Consider the following 19,365-nt stretch of genomic DNA (forward strand, 5'->3'; position numbering starts at 1 on the left):
TTTGGTATTGAAGTATCACCGGTCTTGACCCCTCAAGGAAAAAAGCGTTCTCAAGATTTTATATGAAAAGAATTCAAGTGGGTTTACATGTATCACAGGTATCTCCATGAATACTGTGATGGAATAATTCAATCCTAATTTTCAACCTACCACTTTCACTACAATTTATTGTATGGAAGAGTATTAGAGCCAGGAATAAGGAAAAAAAATCAGGAAGTTTTATTGGAAATAAAGTTGAAATGTTGAGAATAAAACAGAACTCTCAAATTCAGAAATTTTATTTCATTTGAGAATAAAGTCGAAATTTTGGCTTTAAAGGTAGAATCTATATGATTTGTTGGAGCTATTTGTAAACATACCAGAGAGATAGTTTATTGTTGACTCAGATGCTGCTGTTTTTGGCTAATAAAGCATCTTGAGCACAGCAAATGAAATACAGAGGACAGGCTCTCTGCAGACACAGCAGATGACTGATTATGGATTATAGATTACATTTATCAGTCTATACACTATTTAGTTTAGGAAAATGTTGCTTTCAACATTTTCAACTATATTCTTGATATCTCGACTTTATTTTCAACATTATTCTCAACATTTTAACTTTATTCTTGACATTTCACTTTTATTTTTGAACATTTTGACTTTATTTTGACATTTCAACTTTACTCTTGATATTTTTACTTTATTTTGTAACATTTCGGCTTTATTCTCGAAATACAAATTAAAAAACTTTTCCTCTTCTCTTTTTTCCCCCCTCTAATATTCTACATAATATAATTTATTGCAAAAAACGGAAGAGGAATTTTATTTTGAAAGTCCCCAAAGGATGTCCCGTCTTTGTCATTTCAGGAAGCTTCACTGAGAAGAAATCAGATCCTGAAGTTGCGCTACGTGAATGGACAAGTGGGGATGTGGTCGGATTAAAATACAAATTGTGACACCATATTGCTTAAAACCGATAAGAACCGGGCGGTAAGCTGCTTCAGAAGCCGTAGCGGGGTGGACGGGGTCATTTTGCTGACGACTTGATACTTTTTTGGAGGCCTGGGGAAAAACACAGAAGCTAACGATAAGTAGCCACCATGTCGTGGGAAGAAATGCCTTGTTTTGTGGCCTCGTCTCTGTGTTCGGCTCTGGTCCATTTCGCTGCTCTCTGATCCCACTGGACAACACACGCAGAGGGAACTTTGGCACTCAGCTGTCAATGCAGCTAACAGTTAGCTAGCCTCATACATTAGTCAACAGCAGCGCTTTTACTCGAGCTTAACGTCACTAGCTCGGAAGCCATGGCGGACAGCTTCGGCGAGCAGTCCAGCGGCGGTGCACTGGGCTCAGGCGTCACCGGACAGGGCGGCGGAGCTCCGCTGTTGCCGAGTTTGACCAACTCTCTGCCGGGAGGACACTCTGCAGGAAGCGGTGCTCACTCCAGCGCTAACCCGGCCTCCCCTCCTCCTGCCGCGGCCGCGCAGAGTGGCCTAACCGCTGTAGTGGCCCCAATGTCCGCTGTCACTGCTACAGCCGGCTTTGGGAACACGTTCACCCCCGGCTCCTCGCCACCCGTCGTGGCCGTTTCACCGACCGTACACGCCTCCTCACCTCTCCCCGGTGTCGGGCTCGGGGTCGGCGGGGTGGCCGGGGTGGCAGGAGCGGGCCTCCTGTCCCAGATCCACGCCACCTCCTGGGACCCGACCCTCAGTACGGACTGGGACAACGAGAAGGCTTCCCAGCAGTGCATCCTGAGGATAAAGAGGTCATTATCTCAAACACTTTTCTACATTTTTCTGTGTTATTGTAGTTTTCAGGTAATTTCAGGCCTTGACTTGCCATGAGCTGAATAAAAATCGAAAGTGAAAGCTTTTCATGAAGTTTATGCTTTCACTGGAACCCTGAAGAGACTTTAAAGAGGAGTTAACTTAAATATTTAAAGGTTCTCATTCAACAAATGGCTCCACCAGACAAAACAATGTCGAATGAGGTGCATTTAATGCCATTTCTAAACTATTAAATATCCATGAATACATTTTTAATTGGTTAAGTTCCTAATGGCTTCCTTCTCCAAACCCTAAGTTTATCGTCCATATGTCCTGGTTTTCTTTGGCCTGTTTGTGATCAGATCACCTGATTGGCTACAAAAATGCCACTGAAAGGTCTGGACATTAATTCAACTTTTACTCAATACTCAATAAATATTTTTGAAAGTAACTAAGTAGATTACATGGTATAATAAAAACTTAAGTACAAGTAAGAGTACAGACTTGAAAATCTACTCACAAGAGTACAAATACGCCAAAAACTAATTAATTACAGTAATTTGAGTATTTGTAATTAGTTACTTCCACCCCTGAATTCAGCCAAAAATACTTAGGATAGATGTACGCAGAGAGGGGAATGAGCACTGCTACATGCTGGTAAATTACACACACACAAAATAATGATTTAGATTTAGAAGTGTATAAAAGTTATTTTCCCACTTCATGACGATCACCTCTTAAGTTATTTTTAAAGAGCCAGGTGAGCCTAAGATCAAAAAAACATATTTTTCTGCTGCCTTCTCTCCAATATAATGGAACTAGATGGCACTGAGCTTGTGGTGCCTAAAGCACCAGAGCAATAGACGTTTGAAAAACTCCTGTCCCAGCTACTCTGGATAATCCACAGACCTTGTCTGAGCAGCTTCATGTAGGAAGTAGGACGTATTTACTTTCTAGAGAGCCACACCTATCAGTGCTGTCACTGTGCAGAAAGAAGTCTGCTTCTATTCCAAGGTGGCCTCATGTCTTAAAATTCACATTAATTACGAATAGTCTTAAAAATATTAAATAATCTTAATTTGGGGAAGTCTTGAATATTTATTTATTGAGTGGTCTAAAACTGACTCCAAGTGCAAATGCCTGTACATTTAGTCTATCTGCCAATGAGAACTGAGCAAGAGTTGAAAGGTCCCTACTCAGAATATAAATAAGAGGAACGATATTGGCTAAATAATGTGAAGGAAACATTGGCAGATAAATAATTGCCCAACTCGTGGGCAAAAGATCTGCTGTGAAAAGTGGTGCAGTTATCAGTCCAGTCTACATAAAGAAATTGACAAGATTCATTATGACAGCAGACTGTCTGTAGGCTAAATGAGGCAGGATGGAATTTACCTAGGCCTATTTATTTCAGTGTGATAAACTGAACAGAGAACCACAACCATAACTTTCAGCATAGAAATTGAGAATTCTACCATGATATAGCCTCATTTCAGACTCTGTCAGTTGTAGTGATTAATATCATTAAGTGAGTCTGAACTTTTAATCAGAATTTTATCAAAACTACAGTATGACTATGGCAATTTTAGAGTTGCAGGAGGTGCAATATGTGTGAAATGTAAAATGTCTGTCAGACTACTATTTCAAATTAAATGCTGCTGTAGATGATGCAGCAGAAATGTCCTGGCTTACACATCGTATTTTTACAGACTTAAGAAAACATCTTTGTTTAGTCCACATCCTTGCAAAAATCACACCATGATGATATGTTGTAAATGAAATGAGAATAATTAAGTAAAATTAGCATTCCTTTGAACGTGGCAAATTGAATCGCTATTGCAAGATCAGTTAAAATAATAGCAATTAGATATTTTTTCCAAATCATTTGGCCCTATCATTAGGGACAAATATATTTTTTCACACTAATAAACATATTTGGACAAATTTGCAACCAGTTATTGTAATTTTATCTTATAATTTTGAACAGACATGTATGACAATATATTTACTCAGAAGGGCATGCCTGTGTTTTCACATTTGATGTTTAGTTTTGGCCTTAAATTTGACACTTTACACCCTGTACTCATAGACAAGAGGTTAAAGCTCAGCCAGGGAGGATGCCATTCTTTTTTACATCCTGCGCTGTCATAAGCAAGCCTCTCATTCATGAGTAGATGTACACTCCCTTCTGCACAATGATAGAGTTGGCAGATGATGGAAAAAAAGTAGTTCCTGCATGAAACTGTTCACAATAAGGCACAGTATGTCACGAAAGTGAATACACCCCTCATGTTTCAGCAACCATTTTATTATATCTTCTCAAGGGACAATACTATAGAAATGAAACTTGGATATAACTTAGAGTAGTCAGTGTACAGCTTGTATACCAGTATAGATTTACTGTATATAACTCAACACACAGCCATTATTGTCTAAATAGCTGGAAACACAAGTAAGTACACCTCACAGTGAACATGTCCAAATTGTGCCCAAAGTGTCAATACTTTGTGTGAGCACCATTGTTATCTCGCACTGCCTTAACCCTCTTGGGCATGGAATCCTCTTCCACTCCTCCATGATGACACCACAGAGCTGGTGGATGTTAGACACCTTGCACTCCTCCACCTTCTGCTTGAGGATGCCCCACAGGTGCTCAGGTGGGTTCAGGTCTGGAGACATACTTGGCCACTCCATCACCTTCACCTTCAGCTTCCTCAGCAAGGTGGTTGTCATCTTGGAGGTGTTTTTGGGGTCATTATCATGTTGGAAAACTGTCATGCAGCCCAGTTTCGGAAGGGAGGGGATCATGCTCTGCTTCAGTATGTCACAGTACATGTTGGAATTCATGGTTCCCTCAATGAACTGTAGCTCCCCAGTGCCGGCAGCACTCATGCAGCCCCAGACCATGACGCTACCACCACCATGCTTGACTGTAGGCAAGACACAGTTTTCTTGATACTCCTCACCAGGGCGCCACCACACCTGCTGGACACCATCTGAGCCAAAAATGTTTATCTTAGTCTTATCAGACCACAGGACATGGTTCCAGTAATTCATGCTCTTGGACTGCTTGTCTTCAGCAAACGGTTTGCGGGCTTTCTTGTGAGCCAGCTTCAGAAGAGGCTTCCTGCTGGGACAATGGCCATGTAGACTGACTTGATGCAATGTGCGGCGTATGGTCTTAGCACTGACAGGCCGGCCCCCCCGCTTCTTTAACCTCTGCAGCAATGTGTGCAGCATTCATGCGTCTGTTTTTTGAAGCCAATTTCTGGATATGACGCAGAGCACGAGGACTCAACTTCTTTGGTCGACCCTGGCGAGGCCTGTTCAGAGTGGAACCTGTCCTGTTAAACCATTGTATGGTCTTGGCCACCATGCTGCAGCTCAGTTTCAGGGTGTTACAATCTTCCTGTAGCCTAGGCCATCTTCGTGGAGAGCAACAACTCTGTTTCTCACATCCTCAGAGAGTTCTTTGCCATGAGGTGCCATGTTGAACTTCCAGTGGCCAATATGAGAGAATTGTACCCAAAGTATCAAATTTGACAGCTCCAATCCATGACACAAAAATTTGTATGGTCCAGTCAAGCAGGCAAAAACATGAACATGATGAATAGGACAGGTGGCTTTGCATGTACAGGTATCACTAGGGGTGTACTTGTACTGTACTTGTGTTGCCAGCTATTTAGACAATAATGGCTGTGTGTTGAGTCATTTTCAGTGGATAGAAAATCTATACTGCTATACAAGCTGTACATTGACTACTTTAAAGTATATCCAAGTTTCATTTCTATAATATTGTCCCTTGAGAAGATATAATAAAATGGTTGCTGAAATGTGAGGGGTGTATTCACTTTTGTGACATACTGTATGTAGGTTATCTTAAGTGACAGTCATGATTTCTTGAAAGACACGTTGTTTTTTTTCAAATGTATTTTTTGGTGCTTTGAGCACCACAAGCTGAGTTGGTCAGTTCACACAAATTACATAACGATGAATTTCACTTTTCTTGTGACATTGAGCCAGCTAGTTTTGGATTTGCCTGTAGTTGTGGTTTTGAGATGTCAGCGAGATTTCTGTCTAATTAATACAATGGAGATGAGTGGAATTTCATCACATCAGGAGCAGATATCTGTTTGTTAAGATTCTTTCCACCTCTAGAATTCCTTTCAGGAACCTCAGTTGTTGTCCTTCCTCTAATCCTAACCCTCTAACCTCTTGTCTGTCTCTGCAGGGACATCATGTCTATCTACAAGGAACCTCCACCAGGGATGTTTGTTGTCCCTGATCCGCAAGATATGACCAAGGTAAAAAGCCAGGTCCCCTGTGACAAGGCTCTCACACCACAACCTTATGTACACTTGTCAAGTGTCTCATATCCTGATAAAATCGCTGAGATTTAACACTTAAACACATGTAGTCACAGATCTGATGGTAACTGTGACTTGGTTCTCCCTGGGCCACATGGGTCTAATCTCCTCCAGTCCAGACGGTGGTGGTAATGCACCTGAAACTGTTTGGTAGCAGCTAAAAACACCAGAGGTAGAGTATCTGGTGCAAAACAACAAGTGGCCATTGACTGACTCTAACACAGAGAAAAATATTGCCATCACACACTCTCATTCACACAGATCATTCAGTGTATGAACCAGGGATCAGAAAAACACTACAGCAGCATGGTCTGTCTTCTGTATGATCATATCTGCTAGACACAGGCTATAAAGACTGTAGTGTCTGTTTCTACAGAGCACTTGGTGACATAGTTACACTTGGGAGGGGTAAAGATAACATGTATCTATCTGAGAGAGATGGCTGCATTTACACCTTTTCAAAATGTGGCTAGTAAGTGATCAGATTTCAATCTGGATGCATTTAAACTCAGGCTTTTTGATATCCAATCTGCAACAAATAATTATTTTTATAGTCAATTTATCGGTCAGTTATTTTCTCAATAATTCAAGTAAGAGTTGTTTGCCTAAAAATGTCAGAAGTTGGTGAAAAATGTTGATCAGTGTCCAAGATGACGTCCTCAAATGTCTTGTTTTGTCCACAACCCAAATATATTCACTTTACTGTCAGAGAGGAGGAGAGAAACCAAAAATATTCATATTTAATAAGCCGAAGGCAGAAAATTCTTAGAGAAGTACTCAAACTAATTAATTGATTATAAAAATAGTTGGCAATTAAGTTAATAGTCAATTAATTGATTAAACATTGCAGCTGCAGTTTAAGAGTCCGAAATGTTTGGTTTAGCTATCATGAAAAGTACTTGATCAAACTATGAGTGTCTGTTTGTGTCTGTGACCTCTTATGAACTCACTTATTTTTTGCTGTGATTAAATAAACAGCAACAACATTCTTTTTTCACATTTTCATTTGACTTTTTTTTAGACAGAAGATTAAGTGGAAATATGAATTTGACAGAATTCCTCTTGTTAGCTTTTTTCAGTGATTTCAACTGCAGCTCACTGTCTGTTTGCCCATGGAGAGTTTTCCATGTTCAAAAATGAACTTAGAAGAATTAACTGGCAATTAGAAGTTATTTTGAACTCTGTAGAAATACTGCCATTAGTACAGGTGGTTGAACTATTCATAGACTGTAGAAGAACATTGTATGCATGTTGGGCAGTATCAGGGCATTTTCCAGCACGTGTCACACTTTGACTGGCTTGATGGGGTTTTCCACTTCAACTAGAGCAGAAATCAGATCAGGAAGAACCACTAAGACACAAGGAAGGAGAAGGAAGGAGTAAAGTTTTTAGGTCATGGAATCACTGAAACTTGATGTTCTTCTCTCTACATTTCCTCCTCACAGCGGGCTCTAATGTGAATGTTGTCAGTTGTATTTCAGGTCAGATTTTCTGCTCCAGAGTCTGTTCACTCCCAGCATCCCTCTCTCCCTATGCATCCATCTCATGATCTCTCTAGACCCCTCCTCCCAACACCTTGTGTTCCTCTTATACATTAATCCAGCTCTGCCTCTCTTTCATCTCCACTCAGATCCATGCCCTGATCACAGGGCCATTCGACACACCGTATGAGGGCGGCTTCTTCCTCTTCCTCTTCCGTTGCCCCCCAGACTACCCCATCCACCCACCGCGGGTCAAGCTCATCACCACCGGACACAACACTGTCCGCTTCAACCCCAATTTTTACCGCAATGGCAAGGTCTGCCTCAGCATCCTGGGGTGAGTCAGAGTTCATTTCAGTTTGTATTTGTCAGATGGTTGGTCATGGTGAGAGACAGTAAATGTGTGTCTGTCTGACTTGGAGTTAATACATTGTAACTATGACACAGTGGTATAATCTGTGTGTGTGTGTGTGTGTGTGTGTGTGTGTGTGTGTGTGTGTGTGTGTGTGTGTGTGTGTGTGTGTGTGTGTGTAGGACATGGACAGGCCCAGCTTGGAGTCCAGCTCAGAGTATCTCATCTGTCCTCATCTCCATCCAGTCTCTGATGACAGAGAACCCCTATCATAATGAACCTGGATTTGAACAGGTACTCTGTCTTTCTCTCTATGCAAAAATCTGTGAGTTTGCCTTCGAGGTGCTTTAAGGAACAAGTTTACTAAACAGCAGTGACACATCTTTGTATTTGAAACAAATGATAAAATCAGTAAAGCTTTTATGCAAGGCTCTTTACCACATGTACCTCAACACACTGAGTCAGTGTCATGTGGGAACAGAAGTCAGAGCTGATGAACACACCGTATCCATAATAATTAAAACTAAACTAAAACACAAAGCTTTTGCACAAAACAGTGTGTCCATTTGTATCCATTGTCCCTGAAAAGCATCTAAGGGCCTTTTCACAGCTGTAGTTTGGTTCATTTGGTCTAGACCAAAAGGTTAAAAAAATAAATATTGTTGCATTTTAGTCTTGGTTGTGGTTCATGTTCACATTGAATTATTATAAATGAACCAAGTGAAGGAAACATGCTGTTTTACAGGCTGACAGGTAACTCATTGATTCAACAGTTTTAGTAATTGTCATCCTGCATCATCAGGACCCATGTGCAAAAATCAAATGCTTAAGATGTGAATATTTAAGAGCTCACAACCAACCAGTCCTAAGCAATATTTAGCAAATTGCAGCTTGTTATGTATAATGACTGACAGATAGAAACACAATGAAAAGGAGTAGTCTTGTATCTTCCAGGACACTATACACCTGTGCACACCTCACTGACCTGCAGTATCTTGTATGTGCGTAATGTCCACACTGTCACAGACAAAGACACAGAGTAGGATACAGCAGTTTTAACTGCCTTTCACCTGTTAATCTGCTGTAATACCTGCACTGAAGTACTCACCTGTTACTAAATTAATAAATATAGGCTATACATGTCTTATCAATTATACGATCGACTTCTGAACATATTTCACAATCAGCTGATGGATTTATTAGCAGTTTAGCTTTTGAAATCATGCTAATATCACATCTTCTATCATAAAATCCTGTGATTGGTATGTTTGCCTTCACACTACAAATGAACTGCAACAGAGTTCCCTTGGAACCGCACCAAGACCCACCTTTTCAGGCAGACTCGGCCTGATTCTTTGGTGTGCACTAAGGTTCAATTGACAGCTTTCACACTAGCCCAAACAAACTGGACTAAATGGGCAAACAGATCAGGGTCTGTTTTAACTGGCCCAAACAAGGTCAAGACTTTCAGACTTTTCACTTTGATCTGGACCAAAATTAGAGGTGTGAAACCTCCTGGACCACAGTCCAGACCAAAAAGCCAGACTTTGGACCAGCGAAAAGAGGTGGTCTCAGTCCAGATCAAACTGAACCATGGTTTGGTTTGTTGGTAGTGTCACCAATCACCAAAACAAAATGGGTCACAGGAGTGGATGTTAAATTGACATCTATCTGACAACTTTATAAAGAGTCAACTGGAAAAAATGTGACACTTTTTAGGTGTTGCTTAACTTTGGTACTGCTGGTAGTAGTGACATAACCTTGATCAGGACTTTTAGATACGAAAAGTACCTAAGACACAAGTAGTTGTGAGAAAGTAGTTTGATAAAATGTTTAATAGTTTTGCTTAAAATGAATTAAATGCAAACCACCATGAAAGCATGAAATGAATACGCCCTGGCTTATAAACAGCCTGTCATATCCTCTGATAATGCAGCGACTGACACACAAACAGCTAATCATTTTACAGAAAGACCCAACGTGTGTTCCCTCCCTGGCTCATGATCAGCCAATCACATCCCTAGGTGCTACAAGTGATGCGCAAACAGACAATTTGTGGTTTGGTTGCCCCATCGACATGTGAGAAATGGTGTGGAGTTACACATGAGGCAACAAACAGCATGACTGACACATGAGACAACAGTATGCAAAACGAGTGCAGATAAGAAAAAGGACAGGTCAGCACACCAGTGTGGCACTTCTTTGGATTTCAAAGCCAGACAACTCTCAGGGTGTGAGGGGCTCAGACATTTGGAAGAAGCTCAGTCACGATGGTTTGTCATTTTGTCATCGAAAATGGGTCCCCAGAAAAAAGTTTTGGAACCCCTGGTCTAGGAGAAAACACCAGCCAGGACAACATATGACACCCGTTCAGCTCTGTTCAGACATCATTTACACTGATATGTGGGACAAAGCTTCAGGTTGTTTCTGAAATTGTAATATTGAAATAGTATGTGCATGAAAAATATTCTGACTTTTTTCACATTGGCTTAGCAAAAAATGGCTGTATATGCAGCTGCACTACTAGGGCAGGCAATAGCAACATCTGGTGCCTAAGATAACCTGTGAAAAGGAGGTGTAGAGGTCTAATTTTTTTCTGACCACTTGATTTACAATATGCTGGAAGGTTATTATGGAATTATTACTCAGTGATGCCAAAAATATGTTGCCTACCACAGCTTTGAGGGGAAATTTAATTTCATTGAGGGATGATTCCAGTTGAAAAGTGACAGTTCTGAAATTCGGTGACTATGTATAAAATAATACCAGCTATGTGACAGTCATAACCAGTGTAGAGCCAGGCTTCGTTTTGTACTGCAGTTTCATCAATGTGTGTCTGTGTCTGTCTGTGCCTGTCTCAGGAGCGCCACCCAGGAGACAGTAAGAACTACAATGAGTGTATCCGCCATGAAACCATGAGGGTGGCTGTGTGTGACATGCTGGAGGGTAAAGTCCCCTGTCCAGAGGCTTTGTGGTGAGACCAACTGAGTTGTCCAACTAATCTTTACTGTCCATCTTTTCACTTTTCTATCTGTTTTTAATGTGTCTCCTCTCTACGCTCTTCTCCTGTCCTTCTCACTTGCTTGCTCCTCTTCATTCACTCTATTGTGCGTGTTTGTTTTAGGAGTGTGATGGAAAAGTCCTTCCTAGAATACTATGATTTCTACGAGGGAGTTTGCAAAGAGAGACTGCATCTGCAAGGACAGAACATGCAGGTGACTACATTTATTATTGTTTATTCAAATCCATGTTCTGCTCACTTATGTTTTCCATTTTCCATTTGTAGATTATTGTCATTATGTTTCTAGTGACAATGTAAGGTTCACCATTTACACAGTATCTTAAAGGTGGAACGGTACACTCAAGAACATTTTCATATTCTTTTAAGTTTTTCATTCAAAGAACTTATAGAAACGCGCCACGTCAGATTCAGCAGATGCTCGTAACTTCAGATGCATATGTAAAAGATCCACCTGTGCAAATTTCAGTGCACATGCATGACACTAATGCCACATAAGGCTGCACTTCCTGCCTCATATGTCAGGAAGTGTTCCTTCATGAGAGTGACATTAAAGAGTAAAAAAGAAGAACTTTACGAGTCTGGAATTTGAAGTCCTGCTTACAGTCGTCCACTTAAAAAAAGTATATAATTTGAACAGCGTGGGGACCTGTTGAAGCAAAGGACGGGAAAAACTAGTGCTGTTAATACCGTGTTACTTGAGGATCTGACTGCCACTGAAATAATAAAGAAGAACATTCAAAATACAAGAAAAGTAGTGAATGCTACAAGTTCTCTTAAATCACTCTTAGACTCCACTTAAGAACAAATCCGTCTTTGTTACAGTTTTAGTTGTGATTGTTGGCATGCATTGTCAGTAACAGTCACCAGTCAAAGCAAAATGTTTGGAGACACTCTTTACTGCACTCAAATTCTGCCATATTTTCAGTTAAAAAAATACTCAATCAGCATTACAAAAGAGCTGGGCCTTTGTTGCATGTCACACCCCATCTCTCTCCTCATGCCCTGCCTGTACTGTTAACTGTCCAATAAAGGCACCCAAGAAAAATAAAATAAAATAGAATGAAAGTGGTAAATAATGAAAAATAAATAGGTACATGGCTAAAATATTTGTTATTTATTAGATTTTATTATATTTTTTGAGTAACTAACTTAAACTGAAGAGCATACAACTTAACACAGAAAATCAATCTCAGTCTTTTTGAGATATAAGTACAGATACAGCTAGTAGCTATATGTTACACCTCTTCTGCAGCAGAGTCATCAGGACAAATGCATGTACCATATTCACACAGTTACTTTCATCTCACTGTGGGAATCTCAGATTCTGCTGTCAAAAGACTAATGATAATTCCAGGTGGAAATTCTTACAAACGTACCACATCTGACAAATTGCTGTCATGTCACAACTTCACAATTGATTAGCAACTGAAAAGACAGATAGTGAAAATCTGGAGGGACACCGGCCATATTAGGTAAAACAACATATTTGGTAGCTATTAGCTACCATTAGACTGTTATGTTTCTATTATATCAAATGATTCCGGATTCTGTTTCATAATCTTATCTTGCAATATGAAACCTGCCAAAAAAGACTAGAACACTAGTCCTTCATAAAACAGCAATGACAGGTTATGTTAGCAGTGATGCACAGATTGATCAGGAATTTCAATTTCATTTTATTTGTATAGTGCCAAATTATAACATTTATCTCAGGGCATGTTTCATATAGAGCAGGTCTAGACTGTACTCTTTATAAACCCAGTTGTTCCCACCAAGAGCAAGCACTGAGGCGACTGTGCTGAGGAAAAACTTGCTTTTGAACCATATAATGTTAGTACATACAAAATGGATTTATTTGTCATCTGACATTATGGTTTACTGTAGACTTCATGTTTGCTAGCCTAACATGACAGTGTTTCCAGTGCAGGCTGGGCAGGCGTCAGGTCTTACCTTTAACTTGCATGCATGCATGTATCATTCTTTGAAATATTTGTGTGGATCCTGGCAAATTCATCTTCCCATTTATCAACCTGGTCAAACCAAAGTGGTTGCAAACAGGTCAAGTTTTTCGACTGGTTCATCATTCTCACACAAGGTTTATTGTCACTGCTCAAGGTTCTACCTTGAGCGAGACGTCAGAATATAGGTGCCACCGCGTCAAGCTCTATGGCTGTGTGCTTATATGCCCAAACCTAGCTCACTTCTGGTTATTTTTCCATCCCTCTCCCCAGGACCCATTTGGTGAGAAGCGTGGTCGTTTTGACTACCAGGGCTTGCTGGCTCGCCTCAGTGCCACCCACAGGCGAATACGGGAGAAAAGCCTGGCGGAGGATGACCACAATGATGACGATTCGGACTCAGATACCAGCTCTTCTGGGACGGACCCCGACAGTCAGGGCAGCTCCCAGCCCTGACTCCTTAGATGGTGCTGGACCTCAAAGCCAGGCCAAGAACTGAAGACAAAGGGACCTTTTTTTGTTTTGTTTGCAGTGGAGAAACAAAATCACAGATGAGAATGCAACACCTACGTTAAAGGCTTTTGTGAGTCTAGAGTTTAGGATTGGAATCATGCTTCTGTTGTACAGATGTTGCAGAGAGAGAAGAAATGGTAGTGCTCTCTTGACAATGAGAAATAAACACCATCCACAAGTCAAATGCTGGCAAATTTGGCCTGGAGCGGTATATTTGTGCTACTTTTGTAGCTAACCAGCTGTCATTTTGGCTGCTCAAATGTCTGACAGATTTTGAGATTAACCAGCCATTGTCGCTTGTGAATATAAAAGGTTTCATGGCTCAAACCTTTGACTGGGCTGTAGGAATGGACAAAAAGCCCACCTGCCGAAACAGGAATCTAGCCAGGCTTTGAAGGTGAGGCAGATTTGGGCCAAACGAAGAGTGAAAGTCGGGGTGATTAGCCTGAGTTGGCTGACGCAGTGGAAGGCTGTCTTCAAAGTAGCCCCGTCATCTGTGAATTCAAGAGGGAAGGAAAGACGGACCTTTTAACAATGGAAGGTGACTGTCTGGCGAGGCTTTGAGTCACGTGCCTTGTCTCTTCTGGCCACAGTTCTTTCCGACTGGACCTCAGCCGCCTCTGTGACCAGGCCACATAATTCATCAGCAACGCGTCATTCTAAAAACAATGATCCCTGTGTATTATACAAAAAGTTCTGCTTAGCTTTCAGTTCTAATAGTGCTGTTGAAATCTGTTTACCAGATAAGAAGCCATTAGAGACATGTCAGTTTCATTGACATCCACCTTTATACCCTTTGTTATGCTGTTTTGTCATTGTGCTGAAACTAATGCTAATTTGCGGTGTGTAGGGTGCGTTGTTTATTTGGAGGCCCTACTGTTCTTTGGGTTGCTGGCTTTTGTGATTAACCCGTCAGTATACAAACCAAACCATCCCGTGCTTTAGCTAGATCCACCTGGGCTCCATGAAAATAATGGAGGCAAGCGAACACTTTCCACGTGTTCATACTGCAAGTAGCTCAGTCGCTCTGTTCAGTCTGAAGGACAGTCTGACCAGAGGCTTTGTCCACAGGTGTACACAGAAGGCAAACCAAGCTGTGTCACTGCTTTGGTTTGATTGCTGCATAATTTAATTTAATCTTAAAAGATGGCATTTGTTGACTAAGTGTTGTTTTGAAGAAAATATTTAATATTCATGTGACTCGATTTGAAATCTGATTAAAAAGCATCTTACAACTAACAGTTTTTTCGGGTGCACACCAGCCAAATCTTACTCTTCAGCATCACAGGAGATGATTAGCCTTGTTGATGGCACAGCTTGCAGTGTTAACACGGGTTCAAGGGTGTTTACAAGGAGATGGGAGCAGAGTTTGTAGGGCTTTATTGGCGAAAGAAACCCTCCAAAAGGATAGGTTTAGACTTTTTCCAAGTCTATCATGATTCGTTTCAAGTGTTATTGGTTTCTATATTCATTCCACCTTTTCCACATGAGAATAGCTTGACAGGACTGTAAGAAGCAGGACAAAATCTACAGTCCATCCACAATCAACAGAAGCTAATGAGACTTTGGTGGTGCAAGTTATGCAAATCAAGTGAGTACATTTGTCCTGGTAGTCAGGTGGAGGTTCAGGGTAACTTTGCGATGCATTTTTGCATCTCTTCACAGTCAGTATGCAGAGGTGGAATGATTATACTGAGTAACCAGAGGCAGTAACTCTTGTACCTCAGAGTACCTGCAGGATGTGAGTATTGTAATGAGAACCAGTCTCTGAATCCATTGGCTATAAGGATTTTCCCACTTAAGACAACAGCCAATGTTTTGGGGCTTCCACTGTAGCCAGCAAATGTCCAATAACAGATATCCAGGCCAAGACTTTCCTGTTTTACTCTCCACATGGACCGTTTATCTCCATGCAACCCACTCAAACGTGACTAGTCAGTACTGCTCAGACTAAAAGCAGAAACCAGAAAGCTTCCATAACAAAATATTGTCTCTTGCCTACAGATTCTACATTCATATGCATTCATATGTATTGTCATGAAAATAAGAGTTGATCAGATCTGAACCTATCCTTCTGGAACAGTTTGTTATTTTGGGAAATACACTTATTTGCTTTCTTGCCAACACTGGATAAGAAGATTGATTCCACTCTCATGTCTGTGAAGATAAAGCCAACAGCAGGTTAGCTTAGCTTAGCTTAGCAGAAAGACTGGAAACAGGTGGAGGTGGAGGTGTTCAAAGGTATCAAAATCCACCGACCAGAATCTCTAAAGTTCAGAGATTCACACTTCATATCTTATTAAAAAAACAAAAAGCAAAACACCATTTTATGGGAGGAATTATGAGCCAAGAATTTGTCCAGTAAAACCCCACCCCTAGCTGGTTCCAGTCCTTGTGCTAAGCTAAACTAACTGGCTAATGACTACAGCGGCATGTTTCACAGATGTGAGAGTGCTGTCAGTCTTCACATCAAAATCTCCACCAGCAAGTGTATTTCCCCAAAAATGTTGAACTGCTCCTTTACATCCAAACTCTTCTTCTACTCTTTGAAGAGCCCTTCCAACATGGTGTCAGACTAACAACTGTTGTGCTTGTTGTATTTCCTCTCTGCCTTCCGTTGTCCTCCAGTGTCTGCCTTTAGCTCTCTGCAGCCATGTTGGTGGGGGGTGGGGGGTGGGGCAGTTGGCCTCTGCTGTGAATGTGTCGTCAGGGGTTAGGTTGCTAAAGATTTACATGGGATCACTAATTTAGGGCATTCCTTTTTATTTGTTTTATTCTGTTATAGAATGGTTATATGAGAAGCAGCTCCTAGCAGAATATATGTGATTGCCAAAATGTTGATTGCATCACACTTCCTGTAGTGGAAGTGAAGAGATCATATCCCTGTCTGGTTGTGTTGTGTTGTGCTTAAAGCAGGGTTCCTCTGTGGCTCTATAAAGCCTGGGTTACTGACAGAAGTGATTATTTCCAGGTCTTGAAAATGTTGGTATTGTACAGAAGTTCTTGAAAAGAACAGAATAAAATGTTGTTCAGTCCTGACACATCATTGGTGTTTTTATTTTTTATTTTTTTATTTTATATATATATATAAAATAAATATTAACGTTTAATCAATAGGGCTGACTAGTAGGAATTCAGTTTTCACAAGTGGAAATATCAAAATGTTGAAATTTTAATTTAAAATGTAAAATAATTTTGACATATCTCAGTCATCTTAATTTTAATTCTTACTAGTTCCAAGCTGACATCAATTTATTTAAATCATTAATTCCATTCATAGGCTTTATTGGCATGACTGCATAAAATATGTTGTCAAAGCATGTCAATACAAACTTTCACAACAATAAAAACGAAAGGTAAAAGGGCATGGAGAACAAGAGGAGTTAAGGAATTGTAAGAGTTGTTGTAGGTTCATCATCTGTTGATGGTCCAACAACAAATTAATTATTTATTAATAAGAAACATTAATTATTGGCCTGGCGGGACAGAGGGTCCACAGAGTTGCAAAGCTCATGGGACAGCAGTCCTTCTTCTCTTCCAGTAAGTCAGGAAGTCTTTCAGAGTCACATAGGTAGAGGAAATCAGGGAACATCTTCATTAGTTTAGTAAAATATTGCTCTAATATCTTTGTATTGTTTACACTGAGTCAGGAAGTGCAGCTCTGTCTCTGTTGTACCCTGGTCACAGCAGGAACACAGCCTCTCCTCTCTGTGCAGCAGGTCTGTCTGTGTCGACCTGCCTCCACTGCCAGGTTGTGTTCACTCAGTCTGTATTTAGTTTTTCTCAGTTTTTTGTGGAACACAAAGGGCTGCAGGCAGGAGTCAAGTCTGCTACAGGTGCTCACGCTCTACCAACTGAGCTACAAGGCCATGAATTGCAGACATCTTTAAATAGAATTGTTAACAGGTCTTTTTGTATGTACACCCACTGTCACTGCAACAGGGGTTTTCAGGAGTAAGTCAAGACAGTATATGCAACTTTCTTGGACACTAGCTTTTATTTCAATAGATTATTCCACAGTGAGTTCATCTGATTTCCTAATTAAGCTGGATGGTGGGAATCTACATGCTTTTATTTTGATTAAATAACCCTAACCCTACAGATGTTTCATTCCAATGACAAAACTTCAATATAAAATAACTAAAACTGTAGTAAAAATACCCAGCAGCTAATGTACAGTGGCTTTATCAGAGTTTGAAACAATGAAAACAGCTGTCTGCTGCAGCTGGAAACCTGCCAATCAATCCATCTCAGAACTTTTGCAGAGTAGATTTTTCTTTACTTCATTTTTTTTCTACAGCTTTAAAAATATTTATAATAACATTTGAACACTGACATTTCTTAAGCTTAGAAGGTGACATTTAGAAAAGAAACACCAAATAAAATGATTCATAGGAAATATTCTTTAATCTACAATCATACAGATTAAGGGATTATGTTATAACCCTGTTTATTTCCCTTCATGGATGTAGGCTACATTAAGACATTGTGACAAATGACATTAAAATGCAATGACCAGAGGTGGAAAGAGTTGACACATTCTTTACTCAAGTAGAAGTAAACATGTACTCAATGTTGTCTTGTTACTTCTTTTGCAGAATTTTTGTGCTGTTATGTCTTGTTGCATCTTTTGTATCTTGTTACTTCTTGTATATAATTTCTGTCTTGTTACCTTTATGTGGGACCTTGTGCAGTCTTGTTGTCTACAGGAGGCGACTGCTCCTCCTCCATGTGACACAGAGACACTGTGGAGTCAAACCTGATCAGGTACTCAAAGCCAAACGCAGGGCAGAGCGGCTCAGTGAATGTGCAGTGGAAGGTGTGGAGGTGGATCAGTGTGTCGGAGCTGAGTGTGTACAAGGACAGAGTGCTGACAGACCAGTCCAGATACACCGCGACGCTGTCACAAACGGAGATGGTTGTACATATGGCTGTCATTCTGTTATTGTTGAAGGCAGAGTAACAGTCCTAAGAGCAGCACACGCTCCAAGACGTGTCACTGAGGCTGAGGCAGCAGTCAGCACCTTTTCCTCCCCTTCTGATTCCTATGTAAGTCACTCCCACAGTCACCCAGCCTTTCCTCTCTACCTCCCAGTAACAGCGGCCAGTCAGACCATTTGTACAAGGCAGCTGCTTCCAGTGGTGGAATCTCTCTGGGTGACACGGATACACCTGCTTCTGTCTCAGCAGCGTCACCGTTCTTTTGTCCTCAGACAGACACAGGAACCTGTTTGCTGTGTTTGGGTCCAGGGTGAGTTCACAGGCATCTGACAGAGAGAACAATAGACAGTTAAAATGTTAGTAACCAGCCTCTAAATACTTTCTTATGTTGTAGATCATGTAAAGGCAAAATGGAGTTTTTCTTCTAAACACATTATACATGGAAAAAGTTAGACCGTAAAACTATTGTGTACAATTTCTGTGTTCAGGAGTTTTTGGGTGGAAACATGGCTCTGGAGCCATGGTCCCCCAACACTATGTAAGCCCCACCAACCAACACACAAACAACGCTGAACCCCCCTCCCCTCACCCTCCTTAATGGTCAGTTATGAACATACCTTCACCCCAATCCAAATAAGTCCAACAGTTCACTTCAGCTCACCTCAGTTCCAACAACCCGATGCAGAAAAACAAATGTTGTCACTGTCCTCTGGCTGTGGTGGCTCAAACATGTCTGGACATGTCCAGTAAAACTGCTAGACAGAGTGTGCATGTTTAAGGATATTTTCAAGTTGTAGTGGTATTCATGGGCACCAACTTGGGTAGATGTGGTGAGGAGCAGGGATGAATATTTTCCTGAAAATTACACATTTTCTATCCTGGGACCAGTGGCACACTATCCTGATGTATGTGGGTTCCAAATCTGATCACTTTAGTCAATTAGCTGGTGGTATTAATAATTATTGAGGCAGAAGGACGTC

The 19,365-nt window shown here is 40.8% G+C and overlaps 1 protein-coding gene across 1 annotated transcript; it reads left to right on the forward strand.

Moving 5' to 3' along the window:
* Positions 1–836: 836 nt before the first annotated feature.
* ube2z (ubiquitin-conjugating enzyme E2Z) lies at positions 837–13,559 on the forward strand. The gene is made up of 7 exons (XM_084744102.1): positions 837–1,750; positions 5,983–6,055; positions 7,749–7,936; positions 8,134–8,245; positions 10,813–10,925; positions 11,076–11,166; positions 13,205–13,559. The coding sequence occupies exons 1-7, from the start codon at positions 1,287–1,289 to the stop codon at positions 13,385–13,387; spliced, it is 1,224 nt and encodes a 407-aa protein (XP_084600228.1). The 5' UTR covers positions 837–1,286; the 3' UTR covers positions 13,388–13,559.
* The last annotated feature ends 5,806 nt before the right edge of the window (positions 13,560–19,365 follow it).

The sequence above is a fragment of the Lutjanus erythropterus genome, chromosome 19, assembly GCF_056507025.1.
Source record: "Lutjanus erythropterus isolate fLutEry1 chromosome 19, fLutEry1.hap2, whole genome shotgun sequence".
NCBI lineage: Eukaryota > Metazoa > Chordata > Actinopteri > Lutjaniformes > Lutjanidae > Lutjanus > Lutjanus erythropterus.